At 42.4% G+C, this 21805-nt stretch overlaps 1 protein-coding gene across 1 annotated transcript in view; it reads right to left on the minus strand.

The window, feature by feature from the left end:
* Positions 1-21805, minus strand: part of LOC146810311 (cilia- and flagella-associated protein 337-like) — a 1036625-nt gene that overhangs the window by 222321 nt on the left and 792499 nt on the right. Inside the window, exon 15 of the mRNA XM_085614420.1 lies at positions 5807-5884. Coding sequence (XP_085470546.1) covers positions 5807-5884 — 78 coding nt within the window. The remainder of the gene's footprint in view (positions 1-5806; positions 5885-21805) is intronic.

Raw genomic sequence — 21805 nt, forward strand, 5'->3', positions numbered from 1 at the left:
CCCTTAACCCGAAAATTACTCCTGACCACTAAAAATAAACCTGCATCCCAAAACCTAAACCCACCCTGAACCCTAAAAATACCCCTGCACCCCAAAATCTAAACCCACCCTGAACCCTAAAAATACCCAGACACCCCAAAACCTAAACCCACCCTGAACCCTATAAATACCCCAGCACCCCAAACGCCTTAACCCTAAAATTACCCCTGAACCCCAAATCATATAACCCTACACTCCAAAACCCAAACCCTATACATACCTTATACTTACATATAAATCACATATGCTTCTACCATTCATGCATTTACAACAAATTTCGTTGTAAAAGCATGTGTGGTAAATGCATATGCATTGTAATGCCATGCGTTGTAATGGCATTGCCGAGTAATGGTAGTTGCATTGTGATGGTATGCGGGGTGATGGTAGTAGTGGTAAAAGATTAGTTGTAATGGGTGTTTACCTCTTGCACTAGAAGTATAATCATTCTCAAAACATAAGGAGAAATTTCATCATGTTAAGAAGAAATGATGCTTGTGGAGATTTGGATGTTTATTTTCAAATCATCAAGCACAATTGGATCTTATGAAGTAATCACATACTCATTCTTAAATCCTCCTGAAGTCATCAGGAATAGTCACACCTTGTGAAGTCATCGCATACTCATTCTTAAGTCTTCCCGAAGTCATCAGGAATAGTCACACCTTGTGAAGTCATCGCATACTCATTCTTAAATCCTCCTGAAGTCATCAGGAATAGTCACACCTTGTGAAGTCATCAGATGCTCATTTTCAAGTCATCCACAAGTCATCGAGCTCAAGTTTCTAAACTCTGCTGATGACTTCAAGAGCTTGATGATGTCTGATGATGTGAAAATGACTTCTAGAGTAGTTGGATGATCATCCAATGACTCTGGGATTGCTTCTAAAGTAATCCTGTTTGACCTGGGAATCGCCGTAACTGGTTGCTCGATCTTTCAAAGGGCCTTTGCTTTCAGCCGTCCATGTTATGGGCACATTACTTGAGACAATGTAAGTTAATGTTCTACAACACTATTTGCTTTTAGGACCCATCCGCTTGTGCTGCATGCACTGTTGGTTATTCATTGTTTTGGTGCATGGGGTGCATGAATGCCGTGCTCCAGCACATTTGAGCTTTATGGATCGTGCGAAGATCTTTGTTCAAATACACTGTGCAATTTACATGTCATTAATATCATTAGTTTTGGTGTGCACAAGAGCACATCGCCCCCAGGGTTCAATTTTCTTGATGTTGAAAAGTATTATGTTTCAAAATGGATATTGCTGGTGCTGCCCACCATCCTGATGCCTGTGTTATGTTACTTCGGGCACCAGACTAGGTTTTACGGATATTTAATGTTGTGCATTTTGCTCTTTAATGTGTAATACAGTATAAGGAATGCCAGAATGAAGACTTTCCAGGGATGTGGACTGATGCTGCATGAGAGATGTTGAGCCAATTGTCGTTTATTCGGGGTTGAAGCAGGGACTGTTATTATGCTGGTGCTGCTCTTTATTGGCGGGGAGGGATGATGCCTTTTATGTGTGTTGTGTTGTATGTGCTCAGATGTGTGACCACTGTATGGGCGGGGGCAGTCCCTATTATTGGTTATCGTTTAAACTCCAGAGTTAGACTTTAACATGTGTTAGAGCTGAAACAGGGCACAGCCTTTCATTGCAAGGGGAGCTGAAATGTATCATCCATGCCGAGAGGAAGGATTGCTCATTGACTTGGAGAAATATGCACCAGCTACTAAGTGGTCCAAAACAGGAACATTGAATAGTGCTTGCACGCAAACCAATCACAATATTTGAATTCTTGAGCTTTATGAAATGTGCAGAGTTCTTTAGGAAAGTTTACTTCACAATTAGCATTTAATCCTGGTGAGATCTCTATGATGAAGAGGAACATTTAAAGATATCTTGGTAGTTGAAAAATAAATCTTTACTCTCTCTATGTCAGTGAGGAAGCTCCTAAAAAAAAGAACCAATAAGGATGAAAGACAAGAATTTGGAGAGGGGGGTGAGTAGTTTCTTTCTGCCTGATGCTGCCGGAAGTGCAAAGTGAGTCTCTACCAGGATAGGTTAAACAGGGTATACAGGTGGTAAGTTGATTACCTTGCCAAGGGGGAGTGAATACTGGGTAGGCCAACCACAAGTCTATTGCAGTAATTCGTTTTACTCATGACCAGTGCATTGGTGAAGACTTTGTACAATTGAAGAAGTGGACACATGTTTTTGATGTTTAGGACTTGGAATCTAGCAGCCGTGGCATGTGAGGGAATGAATTATTAAAAGTATGTTTTAGAACCAAAGGTTATGCCAATGTTGAGGACCCAGGGAAAGTGTGTACTGTGGTGGTGGGGAAATGAAAGGGGAAGGCTGGGTGCTTGAAGTGGCCAAAACTGGGTCAAAAGTATACAACCAGCACAGGAACCTAAAGAGCAAATGATATGACCTAAGATGGTATAGTATAGTGAAAAGACGAAAAGGCAAAGGATGGAGTCTAGAGGTTTGTTGTTGGCTGGTAGAAGGGCCGGCAGGGGACTGGGTATGATCAGTTGGACAACTAGGAGAATAACCAAATACTGTGTCACAGATGCACAATGTGGCAGGTGATGTAAGCAGTATGAGAGGGTCAATGGTGTCAGAAGTCATGGAGAGAAGAGATACAATTAGACAGGCGGTTTGCTAGCTGCCAGGCAGGTGTGATGAAGTGTGCCACATGAGTGAGGGCAATTTCTATTCAGTGACATATCCAGATGCTTGACTGCAGGAGTTTAGCAGGAGAGAGGTAGCAGAGAAAAGCAAAAACCAAAGAAGCCACACATTGACCTCCCAAGTGGCGATAAAACCAGCCCCATGCTCACTATAATTAGGAATTGATCAAGAACAATTAATATCCGTCAAATTCCATTTGTTCCTCTCCTCTAAGTCTTTTAAAGTCTTGAAAAAATACTGAAAAGTTTACTGTTTTGAAGACTGCTGACAAGTCTGGAAGAATCAGGCGTGCCCAGCAGCCCTGGTCTATGGTCATGTGAATATTTCCACCCGCACTTAAGAAAGCAGGACCTCTTCATTGACACCTGGCATCACAGTGCTGAACGTCTAAGATGTTGTGAAAATCCAGAGATTGTTTGTAGCTGTCGTGTGACACATTTCTACAGGAAACTGGTTTGTTTCTGAAAAACATAACAATGGGGACATTTTCTCACTACACATGAGGGTTCCACATCTTTGCAAAGACTCGCGTCAATGGGAGGACTGCGTTCAAGAAACAAAACTGCGATCCTCACCCATGTGTTCTTGCAAAACTCAAAGAATACAGAGTGTTCGTGCTGCCCTGATCACTCTGTCCCTTCCGTGCTTGCAGTAACCTAGAGGAGAGTTCCACAAGTTACCTGAAGTGGCAGATATGAAAGGCAGCATCCTGGAATCCAGCAGAGAATGGAGGATATGAAACCTGGACTTCTTCAATCTCCAAACGAACTCAATGCCTTTCTGAAAAGAGGCTTAGGCAAGCCTTATAATCAGCCCTTCTCAAGATGGAGGATTGGCCATAGAACATTAGCTAATATTCCCAATTTAAGACGGGGTTTGACTTTTTTCCTATGATGTAACTTCCAGTTTCATCATCTATAAGTGAGACAGTCATGAAGGAAGTTGCATCACAATGCATTTGTTTCCTTACTTTTCCTTACATTCTTCATCCCCTTGCTTTTATTTTTGTTAAAGATTTTTGCTTTCAGGAGATTGATATTCTTCTGGTTTCTTTGTCTAGATTCTTGTTTGATTTTTTTTTCTCTTTCCTGATGTTAGGAGGAGTGTGGTTTTTCCCTTTTAAGGTCCGACTGTTCCCTGGGACCCTTGTCAGGACACACTTGAAACCTTTCATGTGTACTGTTTTGTGCAGAGTGGCGCTGCAGCTACTGGGAGGAGTTGGCCTTTCTTTCGGCGGTCAAGAAGGTGACTCATCAGACCTTCTCAAGGAATAAGGATGCTCCGTGGTATTTCCGGGGGTCAGACAGCTGCCTGAATTTGTCAATGGACAGCCCTTCTCCTGCTTCTGGGAGGGTGTGGAACTGTGACTCCTGTAAGGCTCCTACTGAGCACCAGCGCTTCAGTCATTTGTCCAGTGAGGTCACAGCTGGCACCGACAGTCTTGCGATCAGAAGTGGTTGTCATGGCAAATGTCAGAAAAATTGAGGAGCTGGTGGGTGGGTGTACTGTGGCCATGTTTGCCCTACACGGGCAGATCTTGTTGTAGTCACGTACAGGCCAACTTTAAGGCCAACAATTCTTGTCACAGGCCCCACTTCTCCTAGCAAGGCAGCTTGGGTCAGCTATTCACTATCTCTGGATGATCAAATTGTGCTGCTGTATGTCCACACAGATGCAAATTTGGCACCCAGACTGTCGTTTGAGGAATGAGGCGATGGGGACAACTCAGTCATAGATCTCATCACAGCTTCAATAATGTCACGTAGAAGAGTTTCAGTTTCACCTTATGTTTGTTTCTGTATATGAAATGGAAAATTGGATGCATGAAACAGGAAGTTTGATAAACTAGAAATGTCAGATCTGGTTGAAGTTACTATCAGGAGTTTCAGCAGCATTAGCCACATCTGATCATCAGCCTGTTTTAGCCTACCTTAAACACTACAATTCAGAAATCATGTATTGTCAAAAGTGCATTTTCCTTCGCCAGCAGGGCAACACTAGAGATGTCTGACAGAATTAATGTGTGGGGCACGAATATGCCCAATTAAGCAGTGCATATGCCCTGTGGCCCACAGTCAAGTAGAAGAAAGCGGCAATGAAGCATTAGATGTAGTTTAATATCTACTCTGGGCTGGAACTACAATCTGCCCAAATAGAAGATAAACTACCTAAAAAGATATGTGTGGCAGAAAGGGGGTGAGAGGAACCAAAAATCAAATTAATTTGAGACCATACCTTTTCCCAGAAACTGTGAACAAATGTACATGTGAAAAGTAAATGATATAAGTCAGCATGTGGGGAGGAACAAGTCCAACATACATCCGAGAGGTCGAAGTATCTTGCAGTAAGAATGAGAGGGGAAAGTAGGAGCCTATTATATACGAAAAAGAGCGTCTGTGTAGTGTTCGCAGATTGTAGTTCCAATGCAAAAATAATAGATTTACTGTTGGCAGTTGCCTTTCAGCAAATAACAAAGAATTGGAAAGACTTTACTAAATTGTCATAGCAAGCATGGTGGTATGCTGTTTGTTACAATCATAGATTGGACATTACTTTTGTTTACCCATTACATATGGCATCCAAACGTTTGAACCTATGGTCACCTGTTACAATATTTATTGATGCAAGTGCTCAACACTATCTGTTCTTCACCCCCTCTCAACAAGAAGTGACTAAACCTCCATGAATTCTCTCATATTGATACTATACGATTTATTTGTGTTTTACTTTGTAGTGCACATTCTAACATAAAATGCATTTCTTTTTTGTTCGCCGATTCTTTACAAGTCATTGTTAATCCTCTCTCATATATCACAGCTGGATGATTTACATTGTTACCTTTTGTGTTCATCAATAATTGACTGATTTTATTGTATGACATCTTTCCTTTTTTATTGTTATTATATTTTCTGTATTAATATTTTCCTTTGCTTCAATAAACGTACTTTTTGAACTTATATCCATTCTGGGATCAGCCATAAAGTAGTTACGGTCCAATGTGATATTAGGAACTATTAAACATTAATATGGAATTATTTTGGTAATAATATGTTGAACATTTATATTACCCAGTAGTTTTGCTGTATCTACTTTCACAGCGGCTGCGACTGAGCACTCTCGGTGTTGCACGATGATGGCTTGATGCCCTATAAGAAACAAAATTAAAATAAGGATTATTATATAACTGTAAAAGATGCATATCTGCGATAATGCAGCATATCTATTCATGACTGAATGTAATCTTCCTTCACGATTTTCCATTCCAGTCGCCAAAAGATTAGCTGTGTTATCGTAGCCGGGGTCCTTAGATGGACAATTATGCAGATAAAATACAATGCCTACAACCAGACCCAATGGGAAACACAATATCCATGTTACCAGTGATGGACTAATAGTAATTGATGAGTCTTGCTTGACTAATTCCTCAATTTGTAAAAATAAACGCACTTCAACCTTTGTGCAAGGAGGTTTACCGTCAACCATTACACTTTGTTCACCCTCCTCCAGAAATTTAGCAGGTCTGCGCTCTAAGGAAAACAGTCCTAAATGGTTAGATCTTGTCAAAATGTTGACATCATTTGTTGCCAGGAAACCTGGGGTACTGACCCTCAATACATAGGTAAGTTTATTTCATATTTTCTCCTCACAGGGCGTGTACGATCAGGTAGAGCCAAGGGTGGATTCCTTACACTATTCTCCACGCTGTTCCGGGAGACTGTTGCTTGGTCATATTTGAGATCTTGGAATTTTCAATTATTGTGATATGACTGCAGTTTTATGAAATTTCTTCAAATTAATTTTTCAAAATAGCAATTTCGATCAGAACATCATTGACATTATAAAATCCCTCAACATGGAAGTAGACGGGTTTGTAAGTTGGCAGTGAAGATTGGTGCAACTTGTATAAATGGGAGACTTTAACGTTAGATATTGTGGTCCACCTAGTTTTAGTTCTTGTGGAATTGTGGCCATGAATGGGAAGGCTTTAACTCATTGTTGCTGCACACCATATGGAGAAATGCTCAATTTGCTTCTGGTAAAATATTTCTTGTACTTTGCCTCCTACTCACGTTCCATGTCAGGGACAGCAGCAGCTAATTAATTTGCTGAGGCTCTTCTCCAACTATACTGTTTCAGGAATGCACATAGTGATCATAACATTTTGTCAATTTCCTATCTTGGTAGGTTGGCCTCTCCTAAACATCCAACCAGTGACCAAACAATATGAGAGGAAAAAACAAAAGGGGGTCCAAATGAGATGGGATAGATTTGTCAAGGGAACATTTCTAACTAATATAATTTTTGGATAATAAGACAAAGTTCCTGACGTGTCTGGATGAAGGTGTTAGTCCAGAGGCAATTATTACTGGTTATGCCACACTACATGGATCAATTAGGGAATGCCAACTGGCCCCTCAGCGGCCCCATAAAGCAAAACCTGCAAGATGGTTTGCTATGCATTGTTCAAAGACCCACAGAAATTTGATTACAGCACTGAAACAACTCCCTAGGGATGATGAATATATGCTTCACATAACACTTGTCCCTCTAGGTAAGCCTTGCTGCTTATTGCCACAGCTACCCTGGGTTGAGCTGAGGGCTTTACAGACAAAATGGGTTGGTAAGTGTATTACACAGTGAGGTCGCACAGCCACACCATATAATACACCCCACTTCCTCACAGTCTTTGATTGAAAGTAACAAGAGCTGGACACCTAGGCAGCTTGAGAATTCAAAGAGAGAATGAAATCTAGATACTCGGGTTGTGTAGAGAATTTGCAGCTTTCAGATGGAGGATCGATTATTTGCGCTCATAGATAGGACATGCCGTTGTGGTCAAAAGCCTTGTACGAAGTGAGCTTCACAAAGGTTGTTGACATCCACCAATATGTGAGTGATGAGTAATCCAACAACATGGAACAATTTTGTGTAGCATATTCTGAGGAATGCACCACCCCAAAAATCTGCCTCGTGTCATCAGACGCATGTAAAACCGAGCCCCTTCACTATGAGACGTTTTGCTGCAAGACACATATAGATGTTAAATAGGAGGGGTTAAATCGGTAAGCATATTAAATAACAATATTTTTGAGGACACTGATGCTATTAATTCATGTTTTAAAATACAGACTGTTGTTTATGTTCACAGTGCTCCTCCCATGCTTTTTCCTACGATTGCTTCTGTAATTACAGGCGGACACTGGAACAAGTGTGCTGCTGCCTCATGTCTATTGGCAGAAAATCTCAGCGCGCAAGTTTTTTTTACTAAGATAGAATTCCTATTATGTATTAAAAGTGATGACATTTACTTTACTGACCGAGTCTAAGCTCTGCTACAGACATGCTGGCGTACATAAAGAGACACACAGTAAGGATGATACAGAATGAACACAGGAAACAAATGCATTTAAATATGAAACACAATGGGTCATGGTCTTAGTTGGCATAGATATCTTAAGTCTGACAAGGTCAGGCCGCACTTGGTGATACTTTGTGTATTTCATTTGCGCTCTTCCTTGAGGGGCCAGAAAATTCCATTGTATTTACCTTTTAAATGTCTGCCTTCTATGTTATGCTATTCTCATTTGTGTAGCGGTATCATTGTTATGGCTTCCTTTTTGTGTTGATGTAGGAAGGCCATAAATTGCCTGTGGTAGTAGCAGTAGTAGTAGTAGTAATTATTGTTTTAGTTTCTTAAAAACCATGTACAATCTCCAATAAATACATGTTAACATTACTAAATACCAAGCTGAAAATAAAAAGCTATAAAGGTTATTAGCCTGTGTCTGTTGTGAGAATTTGGTTTTCTGAGGTTAGCTTGGCCCATGCCTCATTGGGAAATGGATTGTGTAGATGAGTATAAAGGTAAGTTGCGTTCACTCTTTCAAGTGTCTTATGTGAATGGATCACTGTGCAGAACAGCTTTTCATTTTTTTCCACTTGATTTTGAGTTGGTTGTCTCTTGTCTATTAGTTGGTTGAAGTAGAGGGTCCGCTATGTATTTATCAATTCCAGGTAGGTAATTAAAGGGCGATTCTTTGAGCAACCTGTTAAAGGCAGGGATATTGCCAAATATGTGACATTTTCCCTGCAAAACGAAATTACAGCTGGATTAGCTGTTAAAGTTGATGCCAGAAGCTGCGCTACTTTATAAAGAAAGGGGTTGTGGATATTACTGAATATTTATATCAAATGAGTGAGATAACAATTTTAGGAGCAATCAATGTTTGGAACCTCTGCAAATCCTGGACCTTTAATTCCCCATGTTTACCCAGGGGTATGATCTCCACCCCGGGCTCACAACTAGGATGAAAACATCTGAACGCAAATTGGATACAGTACCTTCATTAACTATTATGCCACATGCCAAGCCAAAGCAAAACCAAAGGAAATGATGGACGGAGTGTTGAACATTGCAAGCGCTCACCCCCAGTCAACTGATCTAGGTTTAATCCACCACCGTTCTTTAGCCCACTCTGCCACCCCAGTTCAGACATGGCCATATGCAAATCAGGCTGACCCTGTGCCTCATGGGAACAGTCCAGCCCGAACTGCCAAGCCATGTCTTCCCTGGACCGGAAACAAGCTTCCTAGGACCGGTTTCTGGCATTTCAGCCGTCTTTAGCCAGGCTTGCTTGAATCCAGTGGCAAAGTGAGCAAGGGACTCACGGTTGAGCATACCCTGCCAACTTATGGCGAACAAAGCAAAACCAAAAGACGGAGTGTTGAACATTGCAAGCACTCACCCCCAGTCAAATGATCTGGGTTTAATCCACCACCGTTCTTTAGCCCACTCTGCCACCCCAGTTCAGACATGGCCATATGCAAATCAGTCTGACCCTGTGCCTCATGGGAACAGTCCAGCCCGAACTGCCAAGCCATGTCTTTCCTGGACCGGAAACAAGCTTCCTAGGACTGGTTTCTGGAATTTCAGCCGTCTTCAGCCAGGCTTGCTTGAATCCAGTGGCAAAGTGAGCAAGGGACTCACGTCAGAGCATACCCTGCCAACTTATGGTGAACAAAGCAAAACCAAAGGAAATGATGGACGGAGTGTTGAACATTGCAAGCACTCACCCCCAGTCAACTGATCTGGGTTTAATCCACCACCGTTCTTTAGCCCACTCTGCCACCCCAGTTCAGACATGGCCATATGCAAATCAGTCTGACCCAGTGCCTCATGGGAACAGTCCAGCCCAAACTGCCAAGCCATGTCTTCCCTGGACCGGAAACAAGCTTCCTAGGACCGGTTTCTGGCATTTCAGCCGTCTTTAGCCAGGCTTGCTTAAATCCAGTGGCAAAGTGAGCAAGGGACTCACGTCTGAGCGTACCTTGCCAACTTTTGGCGAACAAAGCAAAACCAAAGGAAATGATGGACGGAGTGTTGAACATTGCAAGCACTCACCCCCAGTCAACTGATCTGGGTTTAATTCACCACCGTTCTTTAGCCCACTCTGCCACCCCAGTTCAGACATGGCCATATGCAAATCAGTCTGACCCTGTGCCTCATGGGAACAATCCAGCCCGAACTGCCAAGCCATGTCTTCCCTGGACCGGAAACAAGCTTCCTAGGACCGGTTTCTGGCATTTCAGCCGTCTTCAGCCAGGCTTGCTTGAATCCAGTGGCAAAGTGAGCAAGGGACTCACGTCTGAGCATACCCTGCCAACTTATGGCGAACAAAGCAAAACCAAAGGAAATGATGGACGGAGTGTTGAACATTGCAAGCACTCACCCCCAGTCAACTGATCTGGGTTTAATCCACCACCGTTCTTTAGCCCACTCTGCCACCCCAGTTCAGACATGGCCATATGCAAATCAGTCTGACCCTGTGCCTCATGGGAACAGTCCAGCCCGAACTGCCAAGCCATGTCTTCCCTGGACCGGAAACAAGCTTCCTAGGACCGGTTTCTGGCACTTCAGCCGTCTTCAGCCAGGCTTGCTTGAATCCAGTGGCAAAGTGAGCAAGGGTCTCACGTCTGAGCATACCCTGCCAACTTATGGCGAACAAAGCAAAACCAAAGGAAATGATGGACGGAGTGTTGAACATTGCAAGCACTCACCCCCAGTCAACTGATCTGGGTTTAATCCATCACCGTTCTTTAGCCCACTCTGCCACCCCAGTTCAGACATGGCCATATTCAAATCAGTCTGACCCTGTGCCTAATGGGAACAGTCCAGCCCCAACTGCCAAGCCAACACACCCACCCACCCTATGATCAGTTATCAGGAGACATGGAGAGCTGATACAGTGCGGAGGTGCTGTGCAGAAACATTATTTCTCCTTCCTGAGCTGATGGCACGGGGTATATGAAGGGATACAGACTCAAGATGGCCTCTTTGGGACTCACAGGATACTATCACATGATTGTCCAGGGCGATAGGAACTGTCTTGCATCTTTCACAAAGTTGATTGCATAGAAATAGTCAAAGAAATTGCTCTGGACAGCAGAGTGTCAAGTCACCTGCCTTCAGTAAGGAGTCTGTGGTACAGACAGAGTATAGAATAGGGTCAATTCTTTCCCAGCTTAATAATGAAATACAGGATCAAGCTGTAGCATTCATTAGCAGACGGCTACTAATCAGGGACCAGCACTTGAGTGACACAGAGGGGAGCACTTTGACTGTTGAGTGTCTGCTGATGAAAACGACACCACAACAGTTTGAGACTCATTTTAGAGTTCAGACAACTCAGCTAGCTAATGCAAAGGGGGGCAATGGGGTTGGGGATGAAGGTCTGGAGGAAGGAGAAGACTCTAGACTGTAGAGGTGATCCATCTAATTACAGGAAATGGACTTCTTGGTAGAACCAAAACCTGGATCCGACCGATCTAAATCTGATTGTCTATCAAGGATCTTCCCTCTAGGAGGTGAAAAACTCTAAGAGGTTGGGTATGGGGTATGTTCTCCTTGCCTTCAGCTGGAGGGAGCTCATGTGAAAAAGATTATCTTTTTTGTCCTGTTCCCCCATTGTTTCCTATCTTGTTTTTCTATCTTTAGGGCTCTCTGGCTGTGACACTTCTAAACAGTGTCATCCCCGGTTTACTTTCCCCTTAAAACATGTACTGTGCATTGGTTACACCCAAATGGCTTATTTATCTTTCCAGTAACACCATGGTAAACAGCACAGAAAATGAAACAGTGGCATGAACAATAGTTGGCACACATGGGCTGTAATGTTTACTTATACCACCCACATATAAGACAGAAGTGTATGGCTTTGGGGAGTACCATTGTGGTTTATGTGCATTTTAAATAGCACCCAATGCCAAGCATATACATATTTCAATCCTGAACTAAAGTTGCTAATTGTCTAATCCGTTGAAAGGGCTGGACCTATTTAAATGGAAGTTTAAAACATAAATAGTGAGACTCTGGCAAACAGCCACACTCAGACAAACTTTTCTTTCTTTTCGTGTTCTCTCTGCCATGCAAAAGGACTCGGATGCATAATAAAAACGTTTGACCACAATACAACTCTTGCCTAAAATAGAGCCCTTATATTCCTGCCTTTAGAACAAGCTGTAAAAGGGAAACAGAAGAACTCTCTGTGAAGGATAAACAGCTTCTGAGTTAAAGGCTTGTTGATTTAAGCACAAGTCTGCATAGTATTGCCCAGTGAAGAGACCACTCTCTCAAATATGTCTGAGCCTCCGTTTTCATATTGAAACCTTCTTTGAAAAACCTTGGAAAAATACTTTTCTCTACAGCAAGCAGCTGAAAATTCCGTGGTGTGCCCAGTATGAGGCTGAGACCCTCACCTCGGAGAGAATAGTGCTTCAATAATTCTGTCCACTTATCCAAGACATATTTCTGAATCTTTTTAATTGTATTTCTGACCGCTAAACGATTTTACAAATACCTGTTTTCGATTTACTTGTCAGGCCTGCACATAACTGAGGGTCATCTGGGGAGCCAAAATTCGGGAATTATTGTCTAAATTTCTAATCATTGATTACAACTCCTTTCCCCGTTAATCACATGGTCAACTCATGATATCATGCCACTACAACTCATCACATCCACCAAAACAACACATTTACACTACAACAAGGAAAATGACAAGATTAGTTTCAGTACATTCAATTTACAACATATGTGAGGGTGTAAGGGAGGGTAGGGTATGGTGGATGATGTTTTGGGATACTAAGGGGTTAGGGATAGCTTGAGTTTTGGGGTGGTTAAGAGTTTAAGTGTTCTTGAATGGGTGGTGTATAGGGTAGATAAGGTTTTTTTAGGGTTCAGGAATGAGTATTCTACGGGATAATAAGGAGTCTTTAGGGTTCAGGGGTGGGTAGTATATAAGCAAGCAAGGGGTATTTAGGATTCAAGAATGGCTAGTGCTGATGGGTAGTAATATTTTTATGTTTAGGGAAGAGTAGTGTTGAGAAGTAGTCAGAAACGTTTAGGGATATGTAGTATTGAGGAACTTTGAATACATACACATAATAAATATATATATATCCAGCATGACCTAGGACTGAAAGTATGCCGCTATTTTCTAAGAAACAGATCGTTATAATATCTGTTTCACACGGAGATGCTTATCGATATGATGCACACATGTCTTACACAGAACTTTTTTACATCCAACAATAACATTTACAGGCAGACACTTGGTACAGCAATGGGGACCTGCTTTGCTCCTAGCTTTGCAGGTCTCTATCTTGGGTGGTGGGAGGAGCAGGTGGTGAACAATCTAGATCTATTTACTCAAAAGGTCATAATGTGGGTCAGATGCATAAATGATATTTTTTGTAACTGGAACAGCAATGCGACAAGGCCAATCATTTTGTTAATACACTGAATAACAATATATTGAATCTTAAATTCACAAGCCAAATTGCCAAAGATAAGAGCACATTTTTAGACCTTTTGCTAACTGTTAATGGGAATAAGTTGAACAGCTACCTGTATCGTGAAGAGACAGCGCGCAACAGCCTACTGCTTGCCCGGAGCTGTCACCCAGAGAGTTTAATTCGGAGTATCCCCCTGGGTGAATTACTTCGAGCAAAACAGAACTGTAGCTGTGAGGAGGGATTCAGAATTGAAGAAATCCAAATGCCGAAAAGGTTTTTGCAGGGAGGGTATACCTGCCACATGATTAAGAAAGCGAGTCGAGAAGTGGAAAAACGGACAAGAACTGAGTTGCTGACACCCAGAAATATATTAAGTGAGGAGTCAGAACAAAGGATCAGGTTCATCACCACATTTCACGGTCAAGTCAGACAAGTAAGAAAGGGGTTGGAGAAGTTCTGGCAAGTACTTAAAACAGACAAGAATCTAGCCAGTAGTGTAGAGGAATATCCTCAAGTCATATTTAGAAAGGCCAAATCTTTGAAAGACACCATATGTAGAGCCCTTACTACACCAGCAGTGAAGGCAACAGGTATACAAGGATTCTATATCTGCAGCAGTTGCAAAGCATGCAAATTCAGCAGAAACTGCAAAGAAATAAAACTGTCATCTGAATACATATCGTACAGAATCAGTAAACATGTGTCCTGTAACACAGATCATGTGGTGTATGCCCTTAGATGCCCATGTGACAAATTTTATATTGGCTGCACGATCCACAAAGCGAAGAATTGTATTCTCGAACATCTTCATGCCATTAAAAATAGCGACAAACAGTACCCCATTGCCAGGCACTTCAACATACATCATAACCAAAACAGTAGTCTCCTATCTTTTTGTGTACTAGATACCATCTTGACCCAAGAACGAGGGGGCAACAGGATTCAAGATTTAAGGCGCCTTGAATCAAAATTGATAATTCAGTACCATACACTGGCATCTACAGGTCATAATGGGGATGAAGGATTGTCAGTCCACTTAGGATGAGTCTGTCCATAAAATAGTACTATGTCAGGTTACTGCTTAACGAAATAGATGTTTTAATATTTTAAACACCAGTAATTGAATTAACCACCATGTTTTAACCTCACCACTGCCTTTTCTGTTTTTTTATGCACTCTTGTTGTATGAATTAATACTTTATTTACCCATTAATCAATTTGTCTGACAAAATGGGACCCCAAATTATAACCCTTTGACTGTTTTTTATCAGTTACGACAGTCGGTAATGCTCACTTGGGCAGTACTTACTCAAATTATAAGTTTATTGATTTGTTGGACCAACTGACTAGTCAGACTATTTGATTACTATGTGGTGAAGCCCATTGGGGCAGCACTAATGTGGGCACATCACTGATGAGGTCCGGTTGGTTTTAAAAGACACAGAAGAGTATTTGGTAATACTAGTGATGAATGGATCCATAAGAGCCCATAAGGGTGGTTATGATATGTTGATCTCTTCCGTTATGATCACTGTCTACAGCGGGGTCTTCTGTCAATATACGGGTCTCTATGTGGCAGTATACTAAAGTGTTTCCCACATACCACAAGCAGATTCTCTGTCTGTGGTTCTTGACAATGGACAATAAAGTTGGTCCAAAAGTTTATCCACTGAGTGATAGCCAACGAACATCTGTATACCGATAGTCGTATAACTGCAGTCAAACGTGTATATTTATTTCGCACCGGTCAACCAATCACAATATTTAATGCTGTTATGTCAGCATTTATAAAATGTCAGTGCAATTGAAACTGAATTATGAAATGTTTACCGAGTGAACTCGATGCAAACCTTAAGTCTGTTTACGATGTTGATAATGAAATGGCACATGTTTATTTAAATCTGTGTATCACTGCAACAAAGTTACTCGTGAACAAGGAGCGAAGGCTTCAAAATGCATTGAGTTGTTGCCATGCCATTAAAATTCACCGCTTTTGCAATATTGGGAGTCCGCGGCATTGTGATGATTGAGCAGCAGTGTTTGTGTATATATATATATATATATATATATACATACAGGCTCGTGGGGTGACCAAAATTTGAGAAGCACTCAGACACGGACCGCTTTTCCCCGTAAAAGCCTTTATTGGTTGAACAGCCTCATTTCCCAGTCCTTTAAAAGCATGAGTCCGCAGCCTGACGCGTTTCGTGAACATCACTTCTTCAGAGGCTGGCACGGTCACAAGGAGCATTGCGTTCCACACCTCCCTTTCCACAGAAACACCTTCTCCTTGTCGGAAAGATGAGAGGGACACAGCGGAGCATGGTGAGGCAGTCTTTATTGATCTTTAAGGCATGAGTTCTCATAGCTGATTAGACTGCTTGCATATCTTGAAGTAGTCCAGCCTCTCCTTAAATAGAGTGAGCACACCTGACCCCCATGTACTCTAGCACCACCTATGCAGCTTGAGATGTAAAAACTACATGTCCCACAATGCAGCGCAATGTTGGGCCGGGGCGGGTGTGACTTGTGGCCTGGATTGTAATTACTCACAGTGAGTGAAGGGCCAATTTGAGAGCGTGGTCAGGTGAAAATTACAACTTGGATTGAAGAAAACTGCCTCGCTTGCCCCTACTTCTAGTCGCACTTCCCCACTGAGGGCCAAAACCGGAGACGACGGCACAGTGTCCACGCCTCTCCATGCAGTGATAGACTGACACTGCCAGCAGTTCTTGTTTCCACGTGGGTCGGGTGGCGGTTCTCAGCTTCCGATCCCTCGGAAAAACGAAAGTGTTGCCACTGGTGCCTTTGTTGCTGAGAACGCTTAACGGAAGGGTCCCTCTTGCGTGCCAAGGGCCAACACGCTGAACATGCACAGAAACACCTTCTCCTTGCTGAAAAAATTAGAGGGACACAGCGAAGCATGGTGAGGCAGTCTTTATTGATCTTTAAGGCATGACGCGTTTCTGAAATGCCTTTTTTCTTTTTCAAATGCCAGAGTTCTCATAGCTGATTAGACTGCTTGCATATCTTGAAGTAGTCCAGCCTCTGCTTAAATAGAGTGAGCACACCTGACCCCCATGTACTCTAGCACCACCCATGCAGCTTGAGATGTAAAAACTACATGTCCCACAATGCAGTGCGATGTTGGGCCGGGGCGGATGATACTTGTGGCCTGGATTGTAATTACTCACAGTGAGTGAAGGGCCAATTTGAGAGCGTGGTCAGGTGAAAATTACAGCTTGGATTGAAGAAAACTGCCTCGCTTGCCCCTACTTCCAGCTGCACTTCCCCACTGAGGGCCAAAATCGGAGACAACGGCACAGTGTCTACGCCTCTCCATGCAGTGATGGACTGACTCTGCCAGCAGTTCTTGTTCCCACGTGGGTCGGGTGGCGGTTCTCAGCTGCCGATCCCTCGGAAAAACAAAAGTGTTGCCACTGGTGCCTTTGTTGCTGAGAACGCTCAACAGAAGGGTCCCTCTTGCGTGCCAAGGGCCAACACGCTGAACATGCACAGAAACACCTTCTCGTTGCCGAAAAGATGAGAGGGACATAGCGGAGCCCAGTGAGGCAGTCTTTATTGATCTTTAAGGCATGACGCATTTTGGAAATACCTTTTTCCTTTTTCAAATGCCTGAGTTCTCATAGCTGATTAGACTGCTTGCATATCTTGAAGTAGTCCAGCCTCTCCTTAAATAGAGTGAGCACACCTGACCTCCATGTACTCTAGCACCACCCATGCAGCTTGAGATGTAAAAACTACATGTCCCACAATGCAGCGTGATGTTGGGCCGCGGCGGGTGATACTTGTGGCCTGGATTGTAATTACTCACAGTGAGGGAAGGGCCAATTTGAAAGAGTGGTCAGGTGAAAATTACAGCTTGGATTGAAGAAAACTGCCTCGCTTGCCCCTACTTCCAGCTGCACTTCCCCACTGAGGGCCAAAGTCGGAGACAACGGCACAGTGTCTACGCCTCTCCATGCAGTGATGGACTGACTCTGCCAGCAGTTCTTGCTCCCACGTGGGTCGGGTGGCGGTTCTCAGCTGCCGATCCCTCGGAAAAATGAAATCGGCTATTCTGGCATATTTTTTCAGCTGGGTCCTCAGCATGTAGACAGGATGGGGACATCACCCCGACCAAATTGCCATGTACTTCTTGGAGTGCAGGAAATGAGAGATCTGAATCCTTCTATGCCTCTGGCAATCTTGAGAGGTAATCAAGCAAGCCTGCAAATGGTCAAATGATAATTTGTTTTAAAGACTGGTCAAAAGATGAGCATCAGGCAGCTTAACCAAGCCTAGCCTGCGTGCACCAACTTTAGCATAAGCTAGCTCACTAAAGGGTTCTGACTTTAGTTGGCTCAGTAAAGCTTAGTTCTACTGCCAGCCCACCACACACACAAAGAAGATAGTTGAACTTAGGGAATTGATTATCTAGTGGCCATACTGCCGTTTGATATTTTTCCAGCAAGCGGGTAGTGTAAAATAAGTTCAACCTGAGCTCATTAAGTGTGAGACGGAAATGGGAATGTACTCTTGCGAAGACCACTGTGCTATTTTTTAGGGACAATGGGAGGTAACCTCTCTATATCAATCACACACCCTTCCTTTGGAATTTCTATACTCAATGTGGACTTACAATCACAGAGGCCACATCTACCTCAAATCCATGTTCCAACAACCAAGCAGTAGCGAACTTCTGAATGCACTTGTGTTTGGCATTTTTCTCTTTATTTATCAAAAAGTGTGCAGGCTGTCCCCTTATAGATATGCAAAGGATTTGCTCAAAACAAGGGCAACCTAAATGGCCTTTGCCCATCTGCATGCCACAATATCATATACAGAAATATTGTTTAAAAATGTACAAGTTAAAAAAAATGTTGCCCCTTTGGGTGCAGATTTTCTTTCATTATCTCAAGTGGGTGGTATTTTTGTTCATGTGATCTAAGACATGATGTTTAGCTCTCTCAATATTTTGAAAGATATTCTGGCTAGGCCTGGGTGGAGTTTGAGGAGTTATACTCCACAAAGTGCCAGAAAAACTCCACCGCGATCCGTGGAGTTCCACCAGTAACGGAGTCTGTTAAGTTATGATGCTTGCACTGATTTTTTGTGCCGAGAGTTTGTCCCTCACTTTAAAATTAGCATGAATTGTACCACACATTGCGCCAGAGGGCGCTGCTGCTTTCTGCTGCTTGAGTAGGCATTCTACTCGACCGGCAGATGCCTCCACGTGGGAGGCAGATTTCTCCATGCGAGCGGTCTTGACCTGCTGAGATCGCCTGCATTGAGAAATCTCACTGGGAGGAAGTCTAACGCACAATTGTTTCTCATAAGCACTAGCCAACTTAATGTTGGCGAGCCATTTGAGAGAAAAAACGCTGCTGTAGGTTACTTTGTGGAGTTTTTTGGAACACTGCTCTCTGCAGGGGGGGGGGGGGTGCAAAACTCCATGGCGGAGCAGACTTCTTCATCCACCCCTAATTCTGGCACCACATCACTGCCCCTCAGGGTCTAGCAGACCCACATTATGGCCATCTTTACTTGTTTTATCAAGGCCTTTGTTCTATTATGTCACGTTATGCTTGTTTATTACATTCTGTTCGCTTGTTACATCACTCTTACTGTTTGCATTAGGACTGCTTCATAATTTTACTACTTCAGGCATTTATCTGTGCCTTGCCGATTTCCATAATTTAAACCAATTAACTGTTTGTGTGTTTTTTCCTGAGAGTGAGGGTTTGTGTACCCGCAATGGACATGTACATTGAAACAGGACATATCATACCCTGGAGAGATGAAAAAAAAGTTTAGCAAATCTAAAGTGATTTCTGGTCTCACCAAACTACCACTGTTGTTTCTTGGGAAGGACGCTGTCATCAATTAAAATCCTATGGGAATCCATGTGTAACTAATTCCATCCCTCATATTACATTTATTTTTCATGTTTCAAAATAGCACAAACCTAGTACCTTGGGCTGCAGATCTCTGTATTATACATGCATTGGCACATACAAAGTCACACGACAGACAACATTTGGTAAAATAAACTTAGTCGACAGAGGTTTTTGAAACAGATCTGATATAATTATTCTCTGGTATGATAACAAATGTAGAGTAAGACATAACTCTGGTGGTAGGGAATCCCAAAGTCTAGAATGTGTATCGAAACAGTTTGATGAAGATCTTTTGATTTTATGGGCAGTGGGGTTTCCAAAAATAATGTATTGGGCTAGGTGCATTGGATGCCAGATATTATTGATGGGTCTTTAGAGTAAAATGGATGGCCAAGACACAGTGTCTTGAAAATAGTACACTAGACTTTTACTGCTCGTTACATATGTCTTTATATTACTACATATCATATGGAAGCCACACTCTCCTACCTTGAGCGGTAAAACAACTATTCAGTCTTCAATTAATGTATTCTTTACATTTGTAGCAGGAGCCGACAACCCGCATTTAGGCCATCTCTTCTCCTCCCCCAGTGTGGTTTTTGACCGTCAGCAAAGGGGGTGTTCTGACTGTATGGGATAGTGACTTGCACATTCAGAAATCTTTTGAGGTCATTTTTTTTATGAATATGAACAGATTGCTTGCGATAGTTCTGCAAACGGATTCAAGATCTGACGGTCCTGACTTCCCTCATATCAGTGCGGCCTTGTTTGGGGGCGTGGTGGGGAGTGGTTACGGCTGAGGGAGGAGGCTTTAAGTACTTTTATATCAGAAAGCAGCCATAAGTACTGTTTCTCAAAAGCAATCAGCTTTTCAAACAAGACATGTAAAAAACACTGCCCTTGTAGAATTTTAGAATAACGCTTTCAGAGGGGTAGCTGAGGGCACAACATATTCCTGCTTCTACTTGACCTAGCCAGGCTCTCTAAACAATTGGATCCTCCTTGATCTGTTGGTCATGATGGCAAATACCACATCTGCATTGATTGGCTGGTTTGGTTATTTTTAGCTACCAAATTCTAGGGTCAAACAAAAGCATTCTGGTTCAGATTATGTTTACAGAACCAGCCGGGTTCTGTGAGGTGCACTTGATCCCCATTTCCACTCTATATACACTTTTTTTTTCAGCCTTTCTAGAAAACTTTGAAATTGCCAGCTTTGATGGCTGGCGCAATTTAATGTCACATGTGCCAAATATCAGTGCTGTGTATGCTTAACTCAACCTCATAACTTTTTCATCCACCACGGACACTAAATGCCTCTTTAGCTCACTCTTTGAACTACTTTTCAATCACTGTGATGTTTTTTTGTCTCTGTTTTTCCATCGTTCTCTTCGGGCCTTTATGTAGGATGAAAAAATTGGGGGGTCCAACCACTGTCTCATAACTTGGACCCTTCCCTGTCTTCTGAGTTATGTAGAGGAGGGCATGTGCATTTGCATCTTTGTATGTGTGAGTATGTGTGTTTGCATTTGTAGTTATTTTATGATTAGTGTCCTTTTAGAGGGAGAGACTGACCATGGCCCAAAACGGTTCTACTGAGGAAGGTCATTCTATACGGTCTCGTCCCTCCCTCACATCTGTTCCAGCCAGGATGTTGCCTTTTAGCCACTATGTTATTTTTCTTTGTCTGATTTTGGGTTTCCTACATATGTAACCCAAAGCCTGCCCAGCACCAGCACACCCGAAACCCTAAGATGACTGTGTTGCCCTTCCACCTGCCTGTGGGTTGCATTCAGAACCAGAACGATCTGCTCCAGAACAGGAACTTGGGCAAAAAAATAGAGTATGTGAGGTAATAACCCAAAACATATCCCATGCTATATAGGCCCTCATTACAGTGGCCAGTATTTATCTCAGTACTTCCTGCCTAAGGAGTTATTTCTACGGGCATGTACGGCAATTACTGGGTCATACAAACAGCACCATTACAAGCTGGGCCAGGAGAGCCACTAAGAAATGGTGAATAACCAGAGGAATCTGATTTCTAGCATCCCATATCCATTTTTCCTCATTTGTGGTGGCATATTCGCCAAGAAACTTCAGCTGCATTACTCTTAAATACTAGTGGGCCCTGTAGTCTCTATTATCTGAATTTCAACAGTGCAAGGCAATGTTTTTGGCCACTGTTTTCCCCTGAAGTGCACAAAACATTGTATAATTGTATAATTGTACTGTTATATATATATATATATATATATATATATATACATATATACATATATATATATATATATATATATATATATATATATATATATATATATATATATATATATACCAAATACAAGGTTGCCCAAAGTGGAAAAGCCTCAC

Source organism: Triturus cristatus, chromosome 7, assembly GCF_964204655.1.
Source record: "Triturus cristatus chromosome 7, aTriCri1.1, whole genome shotgun sequence".
NCBI classification, from domain to species: Eukaryota; Metazoa; Chordata; class Amphibia; order Caudata; family Salamandridae; genus Triturus; species Triturus cristatus.